The sequence below is a fragment of the Nyctereutes procyonoides genome, unplaced genomic scaffold, assembly GCF_905146905.1.
Source record: "Nyctereutes procyonoides isolate TBG_1078 unplaced genomic scaffold, NYPRO_anot_genome, whole genome shotgun sequence".
Classification (NCBI taxonomy): domain Eukaryota; kingdom Metazoa; phylum Chordata; class Mammalia; order Carnivora; family Canidae; genus Nyctereutes; species Nyctereutes procyonoides.
The window spans coordinates 16,585,394-16,608,346 of NW_026575082.1; the positions used below are offsets into that span (position 1 = coordinate 16,585,394).

At 51.7% G+C, this 22,953-nt stretch overlaps 1 protein-coding gene and 1 non-coding gene across 2 annotated transcripts; both read left to right on the top strand.

The window, feature by feature from the left end:
* Positions 1–932: 932 nt before the first annotated feature.
* LOC129514451 (retinal homeobox protein Rx) lies at positions 933–5,352 on the top strand. Its single transcript, XM_055333034.1, has 3 exons — positions 933–1,221; positions 1,514–1,767; positions 4,834–5,352. The coding sequence occupies exons 1-3, from the start codon at positions 933–935 to the stop codon at positions 5,350–5,352; spliced, it is 1,062 nt and encodes a 353-aa protein (XP_055189009.1).
* Positions 5,353–13,279: 7,927 nt separating this feature from the next.
* On the top strand, positions 13,280–13,468 carry LOC129514683 (U2 spliceosomal RNA). Its single transcript, XR_008665491.1, has one exon. It is a non-coding gene; the product is annotated as a U2 spliceosomal RNA (small nuclear RNA).
* The last annotated feature ends 9,485 nt before the right edge of the window (positions 13,469–22,953 follow it).

A 22,953-nucleotide genomic window follows, 5' to 3' on the forward strand; every position in this document is an offset into this window, starting at 1 on the left:
CGGTTCCTGCGCAACGTGAGCTCAGGGACCCCAGGAGGGTGTGCCCCACGCCCCCACCCCAGAGCCCGAAGTCCGACTGGGGCCTCCCAGTCTCCCGCCAGCGGTCGGGTGAGGGGGCTGCGGCGCGCGAGGACGGGGGGGGGGGGGAGCAGTCAAAAATACCTAGACAAACAAAATAAACCCGAAGTCCCAGGCTTCAGCCTACGGAGCCCAAAGAGGAGCGCCCTTGGAGGTTAAGCGGGGGACGGTAGGGAGGGTCAAACCGGGAAGGAGCGCGCGTGGCCCGGCTTCCCAGGGCCTAGCGCCGGGGGCCGTCCGTGCGGAGCAGGCGAGCCCGAGGGCAGAGGCGGTCGGGGGTGGGAGAGCGATGGGGGAGGCGGCCCGACACGGGGGAAGCCCAGGGGTCCCGGGGGGGGGGGTGAGACCGAGGGCGTGGGCCCCCGAGGCCGGACGGAGGACGCAGGCCCGGAGCCGGTCCCAGGCCGGCCGGACCCCCCGCCGCTCTCCCCGGACGCGCTAGGAGCGGATCGGGAGGCGGAAGGTGGGAAGTTCGGGGCGGACCGGGCCCCCGAGGCTGGGACGGAAAGACCCGCCCCGCAGCCGGGGGAGGGGCCGCGGGAGGGGGCTGGGCCCGGCCGAGGGGAGGAGCCGGGGCTCGCGGGCTCGCCGCCTTTAGCCCCCCGCGCCCCGGCTGCCCCGAGTCCCCCCTCCAGGCTCCGCAGACGCAGGCCGCAGCGGCCCGAGCGCTCGCCCGCCTCCGCCTCCGCCTCCGCCTCCGCCCCCGCCTCCCGGTGCGCGCAGCCCCGGCCCGCGCCCCCCGCGAAGCTTGACCCGGGGTCGGACCCCGCGGGTGGGGCGGCGGGACCCGGGCCGCGCCGGCTCTTCTCTGGGTCCCGGAGCGGGCCGCGCCCTCCCGCCGGCCGGCGCTCCCCATGCACCTGCCGGGCTGCGCCCCCGCCATGGCCGACGGCAGCTTCTCGCTGGCCGGCCACCTGCTCCGCAGCCCGGGAGGGAGCAGCTCGCGGCTGCACAGCATCGAGGCTATCCTGGGATTTACCAAGGATGACGGGATCCTCGGCTCCTTCTCGCCGGAGCCGGGCGCCCGGGGCGCGAAGGAGCGGGAGAGGAGGCCGGGCGCGCGGGCCGCCTGCCCCAAGGCGCCCGGGGGCAGCGGCGAGCCCTCCCCGCAGCCGGCCCCGGCGCCGGCCCCGGAGTACGAAGGTGAGTGCGCATCCCTGGCGGCTGCGGGGCCCCGAGGGGCGCCCAGACTTGGGAGCTCCGCAAGGGGAATAAGCCCCTGCCTTACCTTCCAGGAAGGGGTTTGGACGCGGAGTCGGGGTTAGGGTGCAGTTTGCGGTGGGAGAAGTCTTGGGGGCCCCGCACGGCCTTCCCCCGACCTCCTGGCCCGGCCCCCGGGAGGAGCGCGTGTCCCGCTGCCGGCGCGCACGACGGGCGCAGTGGGCCCAGGAATGCTCCGGAGTGACTCTGACCGCCTGGGGCCCCTTGGTCCCAGCCCCTCGGCCCTATTGCCCCAAGGAGCCCGGCGAGGCACGGCCGAGCCCCGGGCTGCCGGTCGGGCCCGCCACCGGTGACGCGAAGCTGTCGGAGGAGGAGCAGCCCAAGAAGAAGCACCGGCGGAACCGCACGACCTTCACCACGTACCAGCTGCACGAGCTGGAACGCGCGTTCGAGAAGTCTCACTACCCCGACGTGTACAGCCGCGAGGAGCTGGCCGGCAAGGTCAACCTACCCGAAGTCCGGGTCCAGGTAAAGCGCCCACATGGGTCCCCGGGAAGGCCCGAGGCCCGCGCTGCAGCCAGTGCTCCCTGGGTCCCCGGGCGTCCACGCGTGTACCGTGGCACCCTTCCCACCCATCCGTCTGCCTCGACCCGGCTCGCCCAGAGCCGCGGAGGAGCGTCAGCCACCTTGCGCGCGCCCCAGCACCGCCCTCTTGGACATTCTGTCCCAATGCCCCCGTTGGAACAGAAAGGGGGTCTCCTTTTTCTTAACTAAAGAGGAGACTCAGAAATGGCTGGAAAGATGAAGAGCGACGGCTCGTTAGACACAGCCGGACGGGATGTAGGCAGCCTCCGGGATTGGGGCCCCAAATGCCACCCTAGTCGCTAACTGCGCCCATCCTGTCGAGAAACGAAAACCCAGTCTTCTTGCAAGGGCCCTGGCGCCTGCAGTTGCAAATTTTGGTGGATTTGCTTAAGAAATTGACTTTTGCTTCTTTGGTGCACATCCAACCAAACTTCCCGCTGCAGCAGAGAGGCCTTTTCTCTTCTCTTCTTTTCGTTCTTTCTTCTTCTTCTTCTTCTTCTTCTTCTTCTTCTTCTTCTTCTTCTTTTCTGTAAAGGGGTTTTCTCTTTAATTAAAGCTGAATTATCTTTAATCCCTGATCATTAAAATATTTGAAAGCCTTAAATATTTGCTAGTCATCTGTGAAAAATCTGGGAGGATTTCCAAATTAGGAGAGTTTACAGAGGCCTGAAAGGGAGTCATTGGGAACAAATTTCATTGCATCTGAAAGGCGGTGGAACGAAGATGGGATTTTTGTGCGTGTCTAATGAATTATATTTCCAGGAAGTGAAGATATTCAGATGTTTGGGGACTTTTTAGCCTTACCTTAAAGGTAAAAGGGGAGACAAACTTTTGCCTTTTGTCTCTTCTGCTTATTAAAGTAATAAGGGGTTTAAAGTAATGAGTAAATGTCGTAGTTTTAACGTATAGTTCCATAATGTAACTCAGGATTAATTTGCAAGGACAGTTCAATTTCTCTGACTTTGGGGCAGTAGAACTGCAATGGTTGCATTGAAGGTGCGGACATTTTAGTACCTGCTTTTCAAGGGGAGAGGATGGAGTACGGAGTAAGAAAAGAACACCAGTGAAAGATGAAGGGAGAGGAGAGACAAAGCCTCCCGGTGCCCCTACAGAATACAGGCACAGCCAGGGCAGGGGCTGCCGTCACACTTCTTACCACCTCCGTCCTATGTTCCTTCCTCCCTCTTTATTTGTTTAGGGATTTTGGCTCCTCCTCTACGTTGTCAGCTTCTTGAGAACAGTGTATGTTACTTCTCTGTGACCACAGGGCCAGCACAGTGCCCAGCATATGGCGGGTTCTTAACACATGGCTATGATGTAATCAGACGGGGTGGAGGGGTCTACTGTGGACCTCCAACTGTGTAGAGGGCAGCAGTACAGCCCGTAAGAGCGGACTATCCCAGTCTTTAACTCTCTGACTTTGAATACTGGGTGGAAGACTCTGGCCAGTATTTTGGGGGCCGGATGGGGCATGCAGGGAATTGGAGGAAGCAGTGGGATGGGAGCCTTTTCCAAGCTAATATTTCTCTTTTCTCTATTATCGGCAGATATCTAATGTTTCTGGGGGAAATTGGGGTCTCGGCTATGGGGATGAATCCTTTGTGGCAAGGTGGGCAGGGTATTCACTTTTTTGTTCTCTGTTTCCCCCAAATCCTAGCCTTACACACACTTGCCCTGCTCTGCCCAGGCGCTGGGAGATCCGTCCCCACCCCCCCACCCCCACTCAAAACTGCCTTCTCCCTCCTAAGGTCTCAGCTACTCCCCTATTTCCTTCCATTTGTCTAACACTGAAGCCACCAGTTTGGTCAAAGTTCTTTTAGATTTTCTGCTAAACTAGACCGGTTCTGTTTCCAAGGGTGATAACTTGGTCACCACCTTAATCACACCTTTTTTCTTGTGCTTTTACCAAATCAGTAATGGACGTTTTCATCATTAAGAGACCAGACTTCACTCTTGGTGCAGACTTTCTATGTGTAAAGAAAAGAAAAAGAAAAACTCGAACTCATTGAACTAATCTTAATGTCAAAATTGACTCCAAAAAAACTCAACGTAAATATAATAAACTTGAACTCCTCTACTCACTGAGAACCATTTATAAGAAATATCAGAAATACTAAAGGACTTTTAAAAAGGGGGGGAGGATATCTGGTTGGCTCAGCGGTTGAGCCTCTGCCTTCAGCTCAGGGTGCGATCCCTGGGTCCCAGATGGAGCCCCCAATCAGGCCCCCTGCTTCTCCCTCTATGTCTCTGCCTCTCTCTGTGTCTCTCATGAATAAATTTCTTTAAAAATCACTTTAAAAAAAGGAAATACCAAAGGGATATCAATAAAAGAAGAAGGAAGATCTTATGAAAGCAGCAGCTCAAATAAGCTTGGAATAAAATAAACCCACTTTTTTTTTTTCCTACTAGTTCTCATACCCAGTAATTCCTGGAAATCGCTGTATGTTACCATCCAGTGCTGCCAGTCAGGGTTCTTAGAGTATTTGTCTATACCTATGTCTATGTTTATCATAGAGACAAAAACAGGTAAAGCACAGAAAGTCTGAGCCAAAATCACAGCCAGCGAGAGCTGAGCCATACAGGGAGGAAGTGGCTCGGGGCCACTAACCCGAAGTGCCGGAGCCCAGCCAGCAGGTCCCCGAAATTTGGTGAGGCCTGCTTTCCAAAATGCTAGTTCGATTCCCAAAGTTAGCTTCATTTTTAAATTTCATCTATTTATTTGTTTGTTTTCGGAGCGCCCGCTGGGTGCCAGGAGTCAAAGTAGAGAACAACCGCAGCTGCGGGTGAGGTGTGCAGGGGCGGGGGGGGGGGGGGGGGACGAAGAAGATGGGAGAAAGGGACTCCGAGGAAACGAGAGCAGGCAAGGGGCAACAAGGTGGAAACGGGGTGGAAAGGGAAGGGGAGCGTGGGGGGGGGAGTCGCCGCGGCCCGGCCGGGCTGCCCGGGAGCAGGGCGGGGTGCGCCCCGAGCTCGGCCGCAGCCCGACGGCCGCCTTGCTGCCCTCCGCAGGTGTGGTTCCAGAACCGACGGGCCAAGTGGCGGCGGCAGGAGAAGCTGGAGGTGTCGTCCATGAAGCTGCAGGACTCGCCGCTGCTCTCGTTCAGCCGCTCCCCGCCGTCGGCGGCTCTGGCGCCCCTCGGGGCGGGCCCGGGCGGCGGCGGCGGCGGCGGCGGCGGGCCGGCGGGGGGCGCGCTGCCGCTCGAGTCGTGGCTCGGGGCGCCGCTGCCGGGCGGGGGCGCCACGGCGCTGCAGAGCCTGCCGGGCTTCGGGCCGCCGGCGCAGAGCCTGCCCGCCAGCTACACGCCGCCGCCGCCGCCGCCCTTCCTGAACTCTCCGCCGCTCGGCCCCGGCCTGCAGCCCCTCGCGCCGCCGCCGCCGCCGCCGCCGCCCGCCTACCCGTGCGCGCTCGGCTTCGGGGACAAGTTCCCGCTGGACGAGGCGGACCCGCGCAACAGCAGCATCGCGGCCCTGCGCCTGAAGGCCAAGGAGCACATCCAGGCCATCGGGAAGCCGTGGCAGGCCCTCTAGGGGGCTCCGGGGACCCGATGGGACCGGGCGGCGGCCCTCCCCACCTCCGGCTCCCGCGCGGCCGCCCTCCCGAGCCGTCTGAGCTGCAGCTGGCTCGCCGGGCAGGACCAGCCGTGCGGAGACCCTGCGGCCACCCCTGCGTCCCCGCGGCCCGCGGCCCTGCTGCTGCGGGGGGGTGGGGGGCGAGCGGCCCGGGCCCTCGGGCTTCGGGGGACCTAAAGGAGGAGGGGGAGGCCGAGGAATAGAGTTCGAGGCGCTGTGTATGCGTAGTTTGAAGCACTAGGGAGGAGAATTAAACATTGCCTTGTTCTGGTTTGACTCCGGTGAAGGGCGCCCCGGACTGCGCTGGCCCGTGTGCGGATGGGGGTCCGGGAGGGGCTGCGGCGACGCCCGGGGCGCGTCAGAGAAAGCCGAGGGTCGTGCAGGAGCCGGGCCCCCCCTGCGGATCCTCCTGCCGCGGAGACTCCACCCGCGCGCCCTCCCCTGGCGCGTGCCCGAGCGGCGACCGTGCGGGGCTCCAGGGGCCCCAAGCCCCAGGCTCAGCGGCCTGCGCGTTCCCAGGCCCTCTGCATCCCGCTAGTCAAGCTTGCGGCCGCTCCTTCGAAGGATTGACCCCGATAGGAAGCGTCGGCACCCCCTTGCCCCGGGGAAGAGCTGTGGCTCCTCCTCCCCGTCTGCAGCCCGCCGCTGCCCCAGGGCCCCCCGGATCACCGTCCAGGGCGCGGGCTGGGTGCCAGCGCCTGCTACCCAGGACTGATGACTTAGTCCTCCGAGGACTCGGGCAGGTCGACTGTTCCTCTTCTGGTCCCCGAGCGTCTCTCGCTTCCCCCCAGCTCGCCGCTGACCCCCCAGCCCCGCGGTTCCGTTCAGTGCCGGCCAGGTTTGCTGCTGCGCCCTGGGGCCGTGTCCTGGAGTTGTCTGCGCCGCGACCCCGGGGGACACGTGCTTGCGGCGCGTGGTGGACAGTTTCCGCTGCTCTTTGGCGCGGGCTCTGGGGCGGGAGGGAGCCCGGAGGTCCCCCGCCGGCTCTCGGGGCGTCCCACCCTGGGCAGCGCGGTCTCTGCAGCGGGTCCTGGATGTAACCCGGGTTCCCGCCGCGCAGGTTCTCTGGCCTCGTGGCTTAGAGTGCGCCGGGAAAGACGCGGCCCGCGCCTTAGCATCATCCACCCACTGCGGCTTGTCGTGCCTTAGCACGTTAGTGGGCCGCTCCAGCCCCCTTTCCTTATCTAAACGAACCCAAGGACGCCACGCGAGGCAACGCAGATTGTGATCCCGCCTCTCCCATCCCACGGTATTCCAGTCCACCTGCTCTTGGGTTCCTGAAACCTACCTGGGCCAAGGAGGAGTATCCCGAGGCTGGGGTAGAGGAAGTGTCATCACAGGATTCAAGCCTTGCCATCAGGGCCTTGAGATGCTACAGCATGACCGGGGTGTGTGCCCCTAAACCCTCACGTGGCGCCTTGTATAGAGCAGGCTGGCCAGTAAGGGTTTCCTGGATCTGTTATTTCCCTCAAGAGGTAGCAAGTGATACTGTCACTTTCCCTCACAAGGACGTTCGTTGGGAAATGGATGGATTGGCCAAGAGATACTAGCCGTTGGCGTGGGGGAAAATAGGCAAACAGGGTGGATGTGTAAGTAAATTTCCTTCAGTTTGCACTATCCCCTTTCATCCTTTAATGCCCTCCCTTTACTGGGATTTATTCCGAGAACTTCCAACTTCACTGGTGAGTACTCGCTCTGCCTTCCTTCTCCTTCCCACAGTCCTGGGCACCTCTGACTTGCCCAGCCCACCGTCAGCATCTTCTTTGCTTCCTTTAGATCATTTCCATGACTACTCATTTTGCCTCGTTATGCCATTTTTCTTTGTATTCTTTATCACCTGCAGCTTTCCATCCCTTCTTTCTCCTCTCTTACTACTTAGTCTGAGAATGAATATTCTAAACCATCTCCTTAGAAACCAGCAGGGTGGGTCATACCTGAATTTCAGGGACAAATACTTGAAAAATGATCAAAATACTAACAGCTAATGATCTTTGAGTTTATTATGTGCCAGCACTCTTCCAAGCAGTTTACACCTGCTGATTCATTTAAGCCTCACAAGGCCCATGCCAGGAAAATACGATTAGCCTCATTTTACAAATGGGGAAACTGAGGCACAGGGAGGTTGCCTCAAATAAAACCTCTTGCAAGCCTTGGAGCTGGAGTAGCCAGAAGCTCTGGTCAGTTCGCAAGCATAGCGCAGTGTTTGGGAAACACTTGCTGAATAATGCTCCTATTTCAACTCTGAGGGATAACTCATTATGCCACATTGGGAATTAAGATCCCGAGGGATGGATGGCAGCGGTGTTTCCTGGGCTTCCATCAGCCCCAGCGCCCCTCTCCCCCCACTCCTAGGGGCTGCCTAACAGAGCAGCTCTAAGAGCTCCAGGAGTAGAGACGCAGGAGAGCCCAGAAGTCAGGACATAACTCCGGCTGGAGGTGAGAAGGCCGCGCTGCAGAGCATTACAGCCCCAGAGGACCCTGAAACGCGGGGGTGGGGGGGGTGGGGGTGGGGTGGGGGGGGGAGTGGGGATGCCGCTCAAGCTCAGGGCTACAGAAAGCACTTTGCAGAGGCGCCGGCCAAGGTGGTCGCAGCTTCCGAGAAACTAGACTGTGCTGGCTATGACTTGGGGCGGCCACGAGTCTTCCAGGGACTCCGGGAGTGGAGGGGGGGGCAGGTCTCCCCAGTAAGCCTGCATCACTTAGTTCTCGAGTCCTCCATAGGGAGATTGCGGGCTTGGCTCAGGCGACCCTCCCGGGGTGCACCGAAGAGGAGGAAGGACCAGTTGGGAGTGGTTCAACACGGTTGGGGAGAAAAGACACCGAGGCCCAAGCACAGCGACCTGGGTCTCGAGGCAGGCACCGATTCGGGTTGACCGGATTCAGTCAGGAGGGAGGCCTAGGGAGCCTCCTCCCCAGAGGACGACACATGCTCCGTCCGACCTGCGGCGGGAGGAAAGCGGGTGAGCCTGGGGCTGGATGGCTCCGTCGGGCTCCTGGGTACCAGCCGGGGAGCCGCGCGGGGCGGGGCTCCAGGGCCGAGGGGCGGGGCTCCAGGGCCGAGGGGCGGGGCTCCAGGGCGGGAAAGGCCGCCTCGGATTGGGCCACTCCGAGAGGGGGCGGAGCCAGGCGCGGGCCGGGCGGCCGGGGCGCCCCGCGGCAGGTGCGGCGCGCACACCACGGGCCCATCCCCAGGTCCGGGAGCGCAGAGCCGAGCCCCCCGGGCCGCAGCCCCCGCGTTGTGGGGAGCTGTTTCCGTTTTCGCGTTTTCCTCATTTTGAAGGAGTCTCTTCTTGCCCACGGGGGTGTCGTGATCACAGTGCGCGCCACGGCTCCGGATCCGCGGTGGGGCTATTTCTCTCCCGCAGGGACGCGGGGGGACTCAGGGTTCCGCCTCTCGGGTCCAGGGGCCGCTCCGACCTGCGGGGCCTCCTTGCTCCGTGTCCTGGGGCCCGCGCTGCGGCCTCAGGCCCGCCCAGGCCGTGCATCCGGATGGGCCGTCTGGCTTTCGAAGCCCAGCTCTGGGCCTGGCGGGTCTGAGCTCCCGCCCCAGCTGCCCGGGAGGGTGATGGGGCTGGAATGGGCGACACCGGGAGGGTGGGAGGAGCAGGCTTTGGCCAGCAACGGCCTGGGGTGGCCCGCGTGTATTTAAACAGAGCCCCTTGTTTAGGAGATGGGAACTGTCAAAGCAGGGGAGACAGTCCCTGCCCGACCCCCACTCCCACCTCCAGCTAATCCAGAATCCGAAGAGCGGAGCCAGGGGATCCCAATCCTCCCCTCTCTCAGCCAAGTTCATCGGTGAATTGAAAGTCGTTGCTGCGGGATTCTGGAAGCGGGGACGCCCAGGACTCCGCGTCAGCCCCGCGGGGGTGTCCGGTGGGGACCTCGGGGCCTAACGTCGGGAGTCGTGCGTCCCGGCTCCCGCCACCCTCCCGCCCCCGCCGCGCCCCGCAGCCTCGCCGCACGCCCTTCTCCGCCTCCCCAAAGTGCTCCTAGAACCTTACTGCACCCATAGAATTCAGGCCTCCAGGAGGAAAAGATTTCCCGGGAAGATAAAATTAGTGAAAAAGCCGGCACTTCCTCTCTGCGCGGCCAGCCCGAGCTCTGCACCGGCCCGAGCTCCGCACCGCCTCGGGCTCCACCCGCGTCCTAACTCGCCTGGGAAAGAGGCGGCCCCGCAGCGCCCCACTGGCGCCCCCACCCTCCAAGGGGCGGATGGTGTGCTTTGCGGCCTATGCCGGCCCCTTAATTGGGAACCGGCTCCAATAATCTGGCCTCAGCTTGTTAACTGTACAATAGTGGGCAGAGTTAATGACTCATTAGTGATTAATTCTTTAACTGTGCCTTAATTGCTCACTGTAAACCCCCTTTGGCAAAACTGGATTAAATCGTCTAGATCCTTGGCCGCGTCTCTCACAGCCCTGGAGAACTCTCAGAGAATGCCAAGTTCCCCTCAACTTCCAGCAGGTGCAGCTGGGACGCCTGGGTGGCTCAGTGGTTGAGCATCTGTCTTGGCTCAGGTCCTGATCCCGGGGTCCTGGGATCGAGTCCCAATTCTGGCTCTCTGCAAGGAGCCTGCTTCCCTCTCTGCCTATGTCTCTGCCTCTCTGTGTGTTTCTCATGAATAAATAAATAAAATCTAAAAAAAAAAAAAAAAGCAGGTGCAGCAGTGCCCCTCAGCCTGGAAGTAGGGAGATCTGTGGCCAGCAGAGCTGTGACACTGCCTGCTGGTGACTTGCAGTAGCCGCATCCCCCACCACACACACCAAAGTTGGATCTCCAAGATCTCCCCTCTTCCCTCATCGCCCGCACCAAAGTCACCTGGAATGTAACACCCCATTTTAGAAGCAGCTTTCCTCTGCTCTGTACTTAACATGGGTGTGTGTTCACAGTAGATTCTGAATGAGGTATATACTAGGGTGCCTTCCTGTCAAAAGTTACCTGAGAAAGTTCTTTCCAGTGCTGACACCAGCTGGGGTCTATATCTAGTCTCTCCATGTGTACTTAAAGAAAAAAAATTAGCCCTTAGTTGTTATTGTTATTTTCACTTTCTTAACTTACCTGCAATCTTTATCCATTCTGGACATCTGTAAGGCGTGATGGACATGTAATAGTAAGAATCTCCACCCTCAAGGAACATGGTGTAAGTAGAGGAAATGACCCATTTCTATATATTCTATATATTTCTATATATGTTTTCAAATTTGTGTCCCATAGGCTGCCCAAAATAGACATGTTCAAAACAAAACTTACTCATCTCTACTCTGTGGCTTCCTATAAACTTCCTTAAAACTCCTCCTTCTTTCTTCAGCCATAGCCACCCAATGGATATGAGAGTCATTCTTGGTGCCTCTTACTGCTCAGCCATAGAGCTTCCAGATCTTAGCTGTCCAGAACAAAGACACCTGCCAAACTCCCATCAATTAGATATGACTAAATATCTACTAATGTCTTGGAAGGGAAAACACTTCGAGGAAGTAAGTTCTTACACGTCACTGGCGTGCCCTGCCCGTGTCCCTTTCCCCATAGTCCACCCCCTACAAGGAGGGTGTGATGCTGGTGCTGGAGCACCCATCTGGGACCACGTCATGAAGCCATGTGTTGAGAATGTTGAGTAATAGGATAGAAGGGACCATATGTGAGCGCTGTACTGGCTCTGGACTGCTGTCTGGGCTCTCTGTTTCAAGTCCATTTGTCACCATCAGCCAAACCTAGCCCTAAATTAGTCATTCCTTTCAACAACTAATGCAGTTCATTACTTAACCGCATCGCTTTTACTTCAGAACATGTCTAAGCTCACCTATCCTTGATTTTCTCTTCCAGATCTCCCCCGTATGGCACTTATCACAGACACTCCTGCTTTACGGTTGCTTCTTCATTGATTCATTCGCAACCATGTATTGAGTCTCTCTCTCTCTCTCTCTCTCTCTCTGGAGCTATAAAGACATGGCCTCCACATGGATCTGCATGTCACTCAATCCTCAATCTATCCTTCATACTATAGCCAGAATTAGGTATCTCAAACAATTCCTCTGCTTAAAACAATTCTTGTGGCCTAAGCAACCAAATCTAAGCTCCTCCTAGTCAGTATGGCATCTGGGGCTCTTCTGAATCAGACCCGACCCATATTTCCAGGCTTGTGTCTGGCATACTTCCTCTTTCCCTCTTTCTTTCCTTGCCTTCTGTTCAAGTGACACCAAGGCACCCTGCATCTCACTGGTCTACCATGTGCTTTTCACTTTGTGGCTTTGAGCATAAATGTTCCTTCTGCCTAGAAGGACTTCCCAGCGTCCTGCTCCTGGTGGACTCCTTCAGGACCTGGCCCAGGTGGCTCCGCCCCTCCATGAAGCTTGGCTGCATTGCGGCAGCATCAGTTCCTTGTCCTCCCCTACCCCAGTGCCTACTGTCCCCAGGAGCACTTCACTGCTGTCCACTCGGGGGCTATTCCAGCACATACCCCACAGTGTCACCTATGGTCCCCAGGGGGACTGTAGGATCCTTAAAGGCCCTAGTCTGATCCTTCAGTGCCTGACCTCATGGAAGCACCCAGTAATTGATGGGCAGTAACCAGCACAAGGGGTGGGTGATTCCCAGAGAAAGCACCACATTCTGTAACAGCGTATAACAAAGAAACCTGCCTTAGCCTGTGAAGTCATGAAGTCCTGGACGACTTCCCTGAGGCTGAGCCCTGAAGGAAAAACGGAAGAATGAAACAGGGAAAAGTTGAGGGGGAGGTCACCAACTTCCTTCCTGCAAAGGAAGAAGGAACAGGGCTTGTCTGAGGCTCCCAAACTAGACTGGTCCCACAGGAGCCAAAGGACAAGTTAAGGAAACAAGAGTCTATGTGTGGCCACAAACAATGCAGGAGGTAGGCTCTGTATCCAATCAGGAGTCGGAAGGAGGGGAATTCTCCAACATGGGAAGGGTGTTCCGCTGCTGGACAGCCAAAAATTAACTGTCACTACAGGTGGTGGTGACAGGATCACTTCAAATAGATTATCGCGCATGTGGTATGCAGAAGAGCTTGGGAGGAGGAAGGAGAGCGTTCTAAGAAGGTTATGGATTTCAGATCTTTCCTGTTTTTTTAATATGGGCACTTGCTGCTAAAAATCCTTCTAAGCACTGCTTTAGCTGCATGCCAGAAGTTTATGTTGCACCCTCCTCCATCTTAAAGCATTTTCTGTGGGGGAAAGATATTCCAGAGCTTGGGCGAAGGCATAGGGGTGGGAACGCTCAGGGCAAGTTCAGTAGAGAGCCGAGTTCGGCAAGAGCAGAGGGTGTGCGCAGAGGAGAGAGTGATGGAGAGAAGTCAGTTGGAGTCACAGTGTGCAAAGGACTAAGAAGTTTACACTGAATGGGTTTCAGATCATCAGTTACCACTTCTAGGACCCCTGTGTTGTTTCACTTTCTTCCTAGATGTGGAATGAGAGAAGTGGAAGTGCTGTCACTCCTCTGGTCCCTCCAACACTGTCCACTAAATGCTGGCATTTCGCAAGGCATCCTCTTCTCCCTCCACTCCCTCCCCCGCGGCACCCCCCTCTATGCCCACGGCTTCTATTATCTTCTGTACACTGATCTCAGAGCTCGGATTCTTTCCCTGAGCTCCTTTTGATACTTGTAAAAATTCCCTCTCCTAAAGCTGCATATTAACCTTCCCTTTAATAAAGCACTACTGCGATGTGAGGACCTGTACGGGGACAGCCTGGTTGCGTCTGCGGGCTCCCAAGCAGGTGCTGTGATGAAATGCTTGTAAATGAGTTGGAGCCCACTGTGGCTCCTAGACCTGATGTGGGTGTGTATAAACTTACTGTCCAGCCCTGAAAACAAACAAACAAACAACTCAATAGCTTCACTCAAATGCATTTGATCAAAACTGAACTAAAAAAAAAATGTTTCTCAGCCTTTTGGCTAAGATCAAGTATAATATCTGTTCTTATCAGTTTACTATCTGACATGTCCTGTATCTGAAGACAACATATTACATGGATTTTTGGAGCAGGGAGGTGGAAAAGGAGCTGGCTCTGTCCACTTCACTCATCAACCTGTATCGCAGTACTTCTAGGATGGTGCACCCTCTCGGGGCAGCCGCAACATCAAAAATCTCCTCACTCACCCTCAAACCTGGCCACCTTGCCACTACAGGAGGCTAAGCCTTCATTTTCCTTCAGGACCTGCAACAGCCTTCTAACTTGCTAATTCAGCTAACACATAGTCGGTGCCTACTGTCCTAGGCACAGAGGTACATCCACACACTTCCAGTTTCAGATCTCAACTCCTCTTTCTGCATGCCTTACTCACCCATTTCCCCTCCCATTGACCTTCTGGGTGATAATAGAGACTCTCTGCTTTAAACAAGCAACCTGGACAGCATCTTCCTCTCGGTAATTTCTTCCCCATACTATTTCTCAGGGTGAGCAGTACCCTCTCACCCAAAATGACAGACTGGCCTAAAATCCCACTTCTCCTGGGAAAGAGCAATCACTTAAAATCACCATGTGATGTTGAAGCTTGGCTGGAGGGAAATTTCTCTGCCAGTGATAGTTCAGAAAGGTGGGGATGGGGCTGGTGGGGGCGTCCTATGAGGAGCAAGCATGAAAAGAGGGAGGCCCGAGGCTCAAGGGAAGCTGGGCTCACATGCCATTTGCACAGGGCTAGCCCTGCTTCAAGGTGGGCTTGTTCCTGCTTTTTTTTCCACCTGGTTCATACTAACCATCCTGTGTCTGTCTCCTTTTCTCCTCTCCTTGCCTCTAACCCTAGTTCAAAGCTCATCTCCTCCAGGGATCTCTCTGGTTTCCCTGGTTGCAGTCTTCCTACTTCCCCAGGATCTTGTGTCTATGAATTCCCCTCTTTTGTCCTCCCCCACTCCTTTTTATTGTTTATTTTTTTATTTAAAAAATTCTTTATTTAGGGGATCCCTGGGTGGTTCAGCGGTTTGGCGCCTGCCTTTGCCCCAGGGCACGATCCTGGAGTCCCGGGATCAAGTCCCACGTCGGGCTCCCGGCCTGGAGCCTGCTTCTCCCTCTGCCTGTGTCTCTCCCTGACTCTCTCTCTCTCTCTCTCTGTCTATCATAAATAAATAAATAAATAAATAAATAAATAAATAAATAAATCTTTAAAAATTCTTTATTTAAATTCAATTTAGTTGACATAGTGTTTTATTAGTTTCAGGAATTTAGTGATTCATCAGTTGCATGTGACACCCAGTGCTCATCCCTTCAGGTACCCTCCTTAATACCCGTCACACAGTGACCTCACCCCCTGCTCCCCTCCCCTCGGGCAACCCTCAGTTTGTTTCCTAGAGTTCAGCATCTGTTATGGCTTGCCTTCCTTTCTATTTTCATATTATTTCATTTTTCCTTCCCTTCTCCTATGCTCATCTGTTTTGTTTCTTAGATTTCACATATGAGTGAAATCATATGGTACTTGTCTTTCTCTGATTGACTTATTTCACTTAACATAATACCCTCCAGTTCCATCCACATTGTAAATGTCAAGATTTCCTTCTTTTTGATGGCTGAGTAATATTCCTATACACATATATAAATATATATATATATACATACATACACATAGCACATCTTCTTTATCGTTCATCTGTGGATGGACATCTGGGATCTTTATATATTTTGGCCGTTGTGGGGGACATTGTTGCCATAAACACTGGGGTGCAAACAAAAGCAAACATGAACTACTTGGACTTCCTCGAGATAAAAAGCTTTTGCACAGTAAAGGAAACAGTCAATAAAACTAAAAGGCAGCCTATGGAATAGGAGAAGGTATTTCAAATGTCTTGCAGGATAAAGGACTAGTATCCTCCTCCATCCCTTTTTATTTTTTTTTTCTCCATCCCTTTTTAAAGCAAATAAGCCCTTGGTAAATGTGACTGCCTAGCATTTAACAAAAATCTGGTGCTCGCTTCGGCAGCACATATATTAACAAAAATCTGCTGGAGGCTCAAGGTTTGGCCTGCAAGGCTTTGTACTCAAGCTCACACGACTATGTGAGTATTCAAACAGGCCTGCTCTGTCTTTTCTATCCTTTATTTCATTTTGTTTGAGGTGAGGAGCACTCCTTTCAGGTTCCCATTATAGAGAGATGACCGGACTTCTTGGCAGGAGGTCGCGGGACCCCCAGCTCTGCCACCGACTTGATGATGTGTGGCTTCAGGCTGCGTAGGCTCGGTCTGGCTGGAGTTCCTGGGCTGCAAAACCAAAGGGCCAGACCCGGGGCCTCCACTACCTTCCCTGCTGCGCAATTGGCTCCGGCGAACACACGAGCTTCGGTAATTTGGCGGAGGCTGCCATCTGATGGCCATTTTGAGAACTACACCTGCTGCCGGCGCCCTAGAAGCTGTCCTAGTGGAAGGCTTGCTTCCCTGCGAGAAGGGCCTTCCAGCAGCCAAGCAATGACCCTCCTGAGTTCTTCCAAGTCCATGGCCTCCATGCTTCCCCTTAGGTGGAAAGGCCCGCCTTCTCCACTCAGGTTCCCGCCCGGGCAGGGACCCAGCCCCGTGGATCCCTACATCATTAAAGCCACCCTAAGAGAAACCAGGAGGCCAAGCAAGCTGTGATTTCATGTTCTCATGCCCCCCACCCCCTCCCCACTTCAAGTTAGGAATGAATGGGTTCTAAGGTAATTTGTGCAAAGCAGGTGTGACTTAACCCCTTAAAATTTTCATGAGGCACTATTTGCATTTTTTAATAAAATGAGCCCTGAAGTAGGGCAGTTCTTTTTTTCTTTTTAATTGAATGCATTTGACATATCACATTGGGCGAATTTAAGGTGTACATGTTAATGTGATACATTTCTATATTGCTATATGATTTCTGTTGTCGCAACATTTAGCACCTCTATCACATTACGTAATTATCCTCTTTTTAGTGGTTGTGATAATAAAGTTTCCGTCTCAGCAAGTTTGATGATCATAGTACAATATTGTCTGTATTGAAGTAGGGCAATTCTTAATTTAAATTCAATTAATTAAAAATCATGCTGGGGGGAGAATTTTAGATGTCTGTGAAGTGAATACATTTGATACAGAGTGTCCCCATCCTGGTATCCTTCAAATCACAGCAAATAGGTAATAAATTCAGTCCTACCAGTAGACATTATCTACTATAGGATTTCCATTCAGGTTAATCTCTAATACCTGGTGTTTCATAACAATGTATTAGGAACACAAATATCTTAATACGCCACCCCACTTAGAAATACATACATTTTAAGAGACAATCTGAGGTGTACAATGACTGATGCAAAGAATCAATGGTGGGATGTAGGTGTGTAAGAAATACGGTGGGGAGATATTTTGAAGCTTGGGGACCACCCTTCAATGACTGAGGTGTTGACGATTCTCAAGGCTCATCTGTGGGAAAGGATACTGAGAATGGTCTATTCGTTTACTTGCTTCCTAGAGGAACAGACATTGTCCCAGGAATGGAATTACCTTGACTCCGAGGTATTTGTAGGAGACAACTGCGGTAGAGTAAACTAGAACTTGCCTTTCCCCTCTGCCCTGTTTTTCCTATTTACAAGCCAGGTGTCCTTGAGTCAGTTCTTAACTTACATACTTCAGGTTACTACTCTGTATGATTTGCATAATGTCATCTATGTTAAGGGTTGTTCTGAAACACTGAACAAGATAATCTATTTGGAATTTCCAGGTATGGCTTCTATTCATGCTAAAGTGGTGTCCGATCCCCCGTTATAGGAAAAGGCACATCCTTTTATTTTTTTTAAGGGTCACATAGCAGAGGCTTTCAGAATGAGCACAGTATTTGTGAATGTATCTTCCCATTTCCTCAATCTAGATATTATGCAAAAGATGCGAGACCCTCGAACACCAATGTCAGTGACACTAGAAGGTAGTCATGATTTGAGGAAGAAAGTGTGTAAATGCTGCTCCACATCACTGAGATTGCCATAGAAACCATGCAGAACAACTCAGTATTTTTTAGGTACTCAGGAAAGGATTTTGTGTCCAGATGGAGCTGACAAATAGTTGCGAATAAGCAGGAATCTAAAGGGTATTATTCCTTCTTAAGCCCATTTCAAAGTAACTATTAGAGAGGCATCTGGCTGGCTCAGTCGATGGACTTTTGATCTCAGGATTGTGAGTTCAAGGCCCATGCTGGGTGTAGAGATTGCCTAAAAAATAAAATCTTTTAAAAAATAACTCTTAAGGAATGGATTTCAGGTAATCAGGAGATAATGAAGGCAACCACAGCCAAGGAATTGTGGATGAGCATTGAACACGTGCTGTCTACAGAACCATGGTGAAACGAATGAGGGACGTGTTGAGGCATGAATATTATGGAACTGATGCAACTGACAAAAAAAAAAAAGGAAAAAAGAAAAACATCAGAACTAGAGTAAATTTGTTAATGCCATATGTATAATAGCTAGAACTCTAATAATATCACTTAAAACTGAAAAGTATATGTATATTTAATCGTACAAAGCTAAATACAAAAAAGGTAACTTTATTGACTAATATGGGAGAGGGCAAAGGGAAGGAGGGAGGAGAAACATCGTTTGGAGTAGGGAATGAATAGATACTGCCAATAAAAACAGATGTCTGGGACGCCGGGGTGGCTCAATGGTTGAGCATCTGCCTTTGGCTCAGGACGTGATCCTGGGGTCCTGGGATCGAGTCCTGCGTCAGGCTCCCCACGTGGAGCCTGCTTCTCCCTCTGCCTGTGTCTCTATGAAAAGTATAGAGATAATAGCACCAGGGACTTGCTATAGTTACATATATTTATACTTTTGCCAGTACAGAGCAGTATGGAGACATGAGGCCGGGTGGTATCTAATAACCACCCCAAGATGATTTGGCCCTGAGCAGGAGCCAGTGGTGCAAAAATCTGGGTTGTACTGGACAAACGGGGTATGGAGCTGAGGGCTGCCATTTGAGTGGAGGGGCTCTAATTTGGAAACTTAGGTTCACATAAAAGCCTACACAAGAATGCTGATAGCAGCTCTAACCTGGAGTCTGCCCAGATAATCCTTCCACAGATGAGTGGCTAACCAGACTGCGGCCCACAAGCCACAGGATACTACTTAGCAATTGAAAGAGTGACGTCTTGGTAGATGCAGCCATGTGAATGCATTTCCAGGGAACCATGCCGAGGAAGAAAGCTAATTCCAAAAGATGTGTGTTCTCTATGGTTCCACTTATATAGTACTTTTGAAAGGACAAATTTGAAAAACAGAGGACAGGTTAGTGCTTGCCAGGGTGAGGGGTGATGGCCGGATGGAGAGTGGGTTATAGAAGGACAACAAGAGGGACCTCACAGCGTTGAAACTGGTCGGTATCTTGACTGCTGGTGGATACATGAACCCACATGGGTGATAAAAGAGTATGGAACCCAAAACACACACACACACAAACACACACACACACAAATGGTTACAAGTGTAACTGGGAAATCTGAATTAAAAAATTAGAAGATCATTTCAATGCCAACATCCTGGTTGTGCTGCAAAATATTATCATTAAGAGAAATGGGGCAAAGTGTACAAAGCATCTGTATTATTTCTTACAACTACATGTGAATCTATAATTACCTCACGTTTCAGTTAAAAAAAGGAAGAGTTTAACCTACTTGGGAGGATGGTGATGAAAGGGATGGGTTGGTGAGGAAATGACAGGCCCAGACATGGAGGTACAAAGGGGGCAGCAGAATGGGCAAAGGCCCTGAAGCAGCAGAGAGCTTGGTGAATCCATGAAACTAAAGAAGTCCAGTGAGACCCAAGTGGGGAGAGGTGAGGTTGGAGGCCACAGCCAGACCAGGCAGGGCAACAGACAACTCTAGAGATTTGGCCTTCTGCCTGAGAATGAAGAGAGACCATGTTCTAAGCGGCAGAAGTCCATGATTTCTTCCAAATTTGGAAAAGCTCACCCAGGGTGTGTGGATCATGGGTTGGAAGGCAGCAAGGAAGTGTGTAGAGAGACCATTTGGGCCATGTGGCCACAGGAAAACTATTTCAACATCCACCAAGAAGGAGATTCAAGATGATAAGGTTCATTGTGGACTTGCGAGAGGGCACGAGCAGAGGAGTGCTACGTCTCACACTTGGACTTTTTTTTTTTTCGAGATTTTATTTATTTATTCATGAAAGACACACAGAGGCAGAGACACAGGCAGAGGGAGAAGCAGGCTCCCTGCAGGGAGCCCAATGCGGGACTCGATCCCAGGACCCTGGGATCACACCGTGGGCTGAAGGCAGGCGCTCAACCACTGAGCCACCCAGGCACCCCTCACACTTGGACTTATTAATGAATAAAGGACTTGTTTTGAGTGTCGGCCGTATATAAAGCCAGCTGATGGATCCTGGTTGAGGTCTACTAGGAACTAAATCCATCAGTCACCTCAGCAACCACGTAATGCCATAGGTTTCCTTCCCTCCATGACTCTCTGGAAACCACGTGCTTCCCCAGCAGGGCCAGAAATGCACAGCTCGGAGTCACTCCGGGGACACATCAGGACCACAGGTGGCATCTTCCGGCCACCTGACGTGGCTAGTCTGCCTGTAACACAGTTCCTTGAACTTTAAACTAATGAACCGCTTCTTGTTTAAACAGCAGATGGTTGGGATCACATTTTTTGCTTCTGGCCAACCCAAAATGTAGAAAGTCAGCCCACGTACTCCAGAGGAGAGGGAATAAGTCAGATGTGGTGCCCAGGCCCCTCCTCTCAGCAACGGAGGAGGGATGGAGGGAAGCCTCGGCCCTCCACTGCCCCACCAGGGTCGAGACTGGACATTTACTGACATCTTCAAATAGGACAGAGGTTCTTGCTTCATATGACTCTCTCTCTTTTAATCTCTCTTTCTCTCTTTTCTCTTCTTCTTCTTCTTTTTTTTTTGTTTTTTTTGTTTAAAACATGCTCCCTGACATCATGTGCCTTCCTTAATGCTCATCACCCAGTTACCCTTCCCCTGATCCCCCTGCCCTCCAGTGACCCACAGTTTATTTCCTATGATTAAGAGTTTCTTATGGTTTGTCTCCCTCTCTGATTTTGTCTTGTTTTATTTTTTCCTCTCTTCCCCTATGATCCTCTGTTTTGTTTCTTAAATTCCACATATGAGTGAAATCATATAATTGTCTTTCTCTGACTTATTTTGCTTAGCATAATGCTTTCTAGTTCCATTCATGTTGTTGCAGATGACAAGGTTTCATTTTTTTGGATGGCCGAGCAATATTCCATTGCATATATACACCACATCTTTTTTTATCCATTGGACTCTTTCCATAGTTTGGCTCTTGTGGACATTGCTGCTATAAACATTGGGGTACAGATGCCCCCACTATTTATATTTTGGGGATAAAAATACCCAGTAGTGCAATTGCTGGGTCATAGGATAGCTCTATTTTCAGCTTTCTGAGGAAACCCCATGCTGTTTTCCAGAGTGGCTGCACCATTTTGTGTTTCCACTAACAGTGCACGAGTGTTCCCCTTTCTCCACATCCTTGCCAACATTTGTCATTTCCGACTTGTTAATTTTATCCATTCTGACAGGTGTAAGGTGATATCTCCTTGTGGTTTTGATTTGTATTTCCTTGATGCCGAGTAATGTTGAGCATATTTTCATGTGTCTGTTGGCTGTTTGTATGTCTTCTTTGGAGAAATGTCTTGTTCTGTTCATGTCTTCTGTCCATTTCTTGATTGGATTATTTGTTCTTTGGGTGTTGAGTTTGATAAGTTCTATAAAGATTTTGGATACTAGCCCTTTATCTGATAAGACATTTGCAAATATCTTCTCCCATTCTGTCTGTTATCTTTTTTTTGGGGGGGGGGGTGTATCTTTTGGTTTTGTCAACTGTTTCCTTTGCCGTGCAAAAGCTTTCTATCTTGATGAAGTCCCAATAGTTCATTTTTACCTTTGTTTCCCTTGCCTTTGGAGATGTGTCTAGCAAGAAGTTGCTGTGGCTGAGGTCACGGAGGTTGCTGCCTGTGTTCTCCTCTAGGATTTTGATGGATTCCAGTCTCATATTTAGGTCTTTCATCCATTTAGAGTCTATTTTTGCATATGGTATAAGAAAATGGTACAGTTTCATTCTTCTGCATGCAGTTGTACGACTTTCCCAACACCATTTGTTAAAGAGACTGTCCTTTGTCCATTGGATATTCTTTCCTGCTTTGTGGAAGATGAGTTGAACATAGAGTTGAGGATCCATTTCTGGGTTCTCTATTCTGCTCCATTGATCTGTGTGTCTACTTTTGTGCCAGTCTCACACTGTCTTGATGATCACAGCTTTGTAATAGAGCTTGAAGTCTAGAACTGTGATGCCACCGGCTTTGGTTTTCTTTTTCAACATTCCTTTGGCTATTTTTTTTTTTTCTGGTTGCAAAAAAATTTTAGGATTATTTGTTCCAGCTCTGTGAGTAAAGTTGGTGGTATTCTGATAGGGATTGCATTGAATGTATAGATTGCTCTAGGTAGCATAGACATTTTAACAATATTTGTCCTTCCAATCCATCAATATGGAACATTTTTCCATTTCTTTTTTTTTAAGATTTTATTTATTTATTCATGAGAGACACGGGGGTGGGGAGCGGGAGAGAGAGAGGCAGAGACACAGGCACAGGGAGAAGCAGGCTCCATGCAGGGAGCCCAACGTGGGACTCGATCCCAGGACCCCAGGATCATGCCCTGGGCCGAAGGCAGGCACTTAACCACTGAGCCACCCAGGGATCCCCCATTTTTCCATTTCTTATTGTCTTCTTCCATTTCTTTCATGAGTGTTCCATAGTTTTCTGACTACAGATCCTTTACCTCTTTGGTTAGGTTTACTCCTAGGTATCTTAGGGTTTTTTGGTGCAATTGTAAATGGAATTGACTCCTTAATTTTTCTTCTGTCTCATTGTTAATGTATAGAAACACAACTGCTTTCTGTGTATTGATTTTATATCCTGCCAAGTTGCTGAATTCCTGAATGAGTTACAGCAGTTTTGGGGGGGAGTCTTTGGGTTTTCCACATAGAGTGTCATATCATTTGTGAAGAGTGAGATTTTGACTTCTTTGCTGATTTGGATGCCTTTTATTTCTTTTTGTTGTCTGATTGCTGAAGCTAGGACTTCTAGTACTATGTTGAACAGTGGTGGTATAGTGGACATCCCTGTCATGTTGCTGACTTTAGGGGAAAAGCTCTCATTTTTCCCCCATTGAGAATGATATTCACTATGGGCTTTTTGTAGATGGCTTTTACAATATTGAGGTATGCTCCCTCCATCCCTATACTGTGGAGAGTTTTAATCAAGAAAGGGTGCTGTACTTTGTCAAATGCTTTTTCTGCATCTATTGAGAGGATCACATGGCTTTTGTCCTTTCTTTTATTTATGTGGTATATTGCACTTATTGATTTGTTGATATTGAACCACCCTTCCAGCCCAGGAATAAATCCCCCTTGGTATGGTGAATAATCATTTTAATGCAGTGTTGGATCCTATTGGTTAATATCGTGGTGAGAATTTTGGCATCCATGTTCATCAGGGATATTGGTCTGTAATTCTCCTTTTTTGGTGGGGTCTTTGTCTGCTTTTGGGATCAAGGTAATGA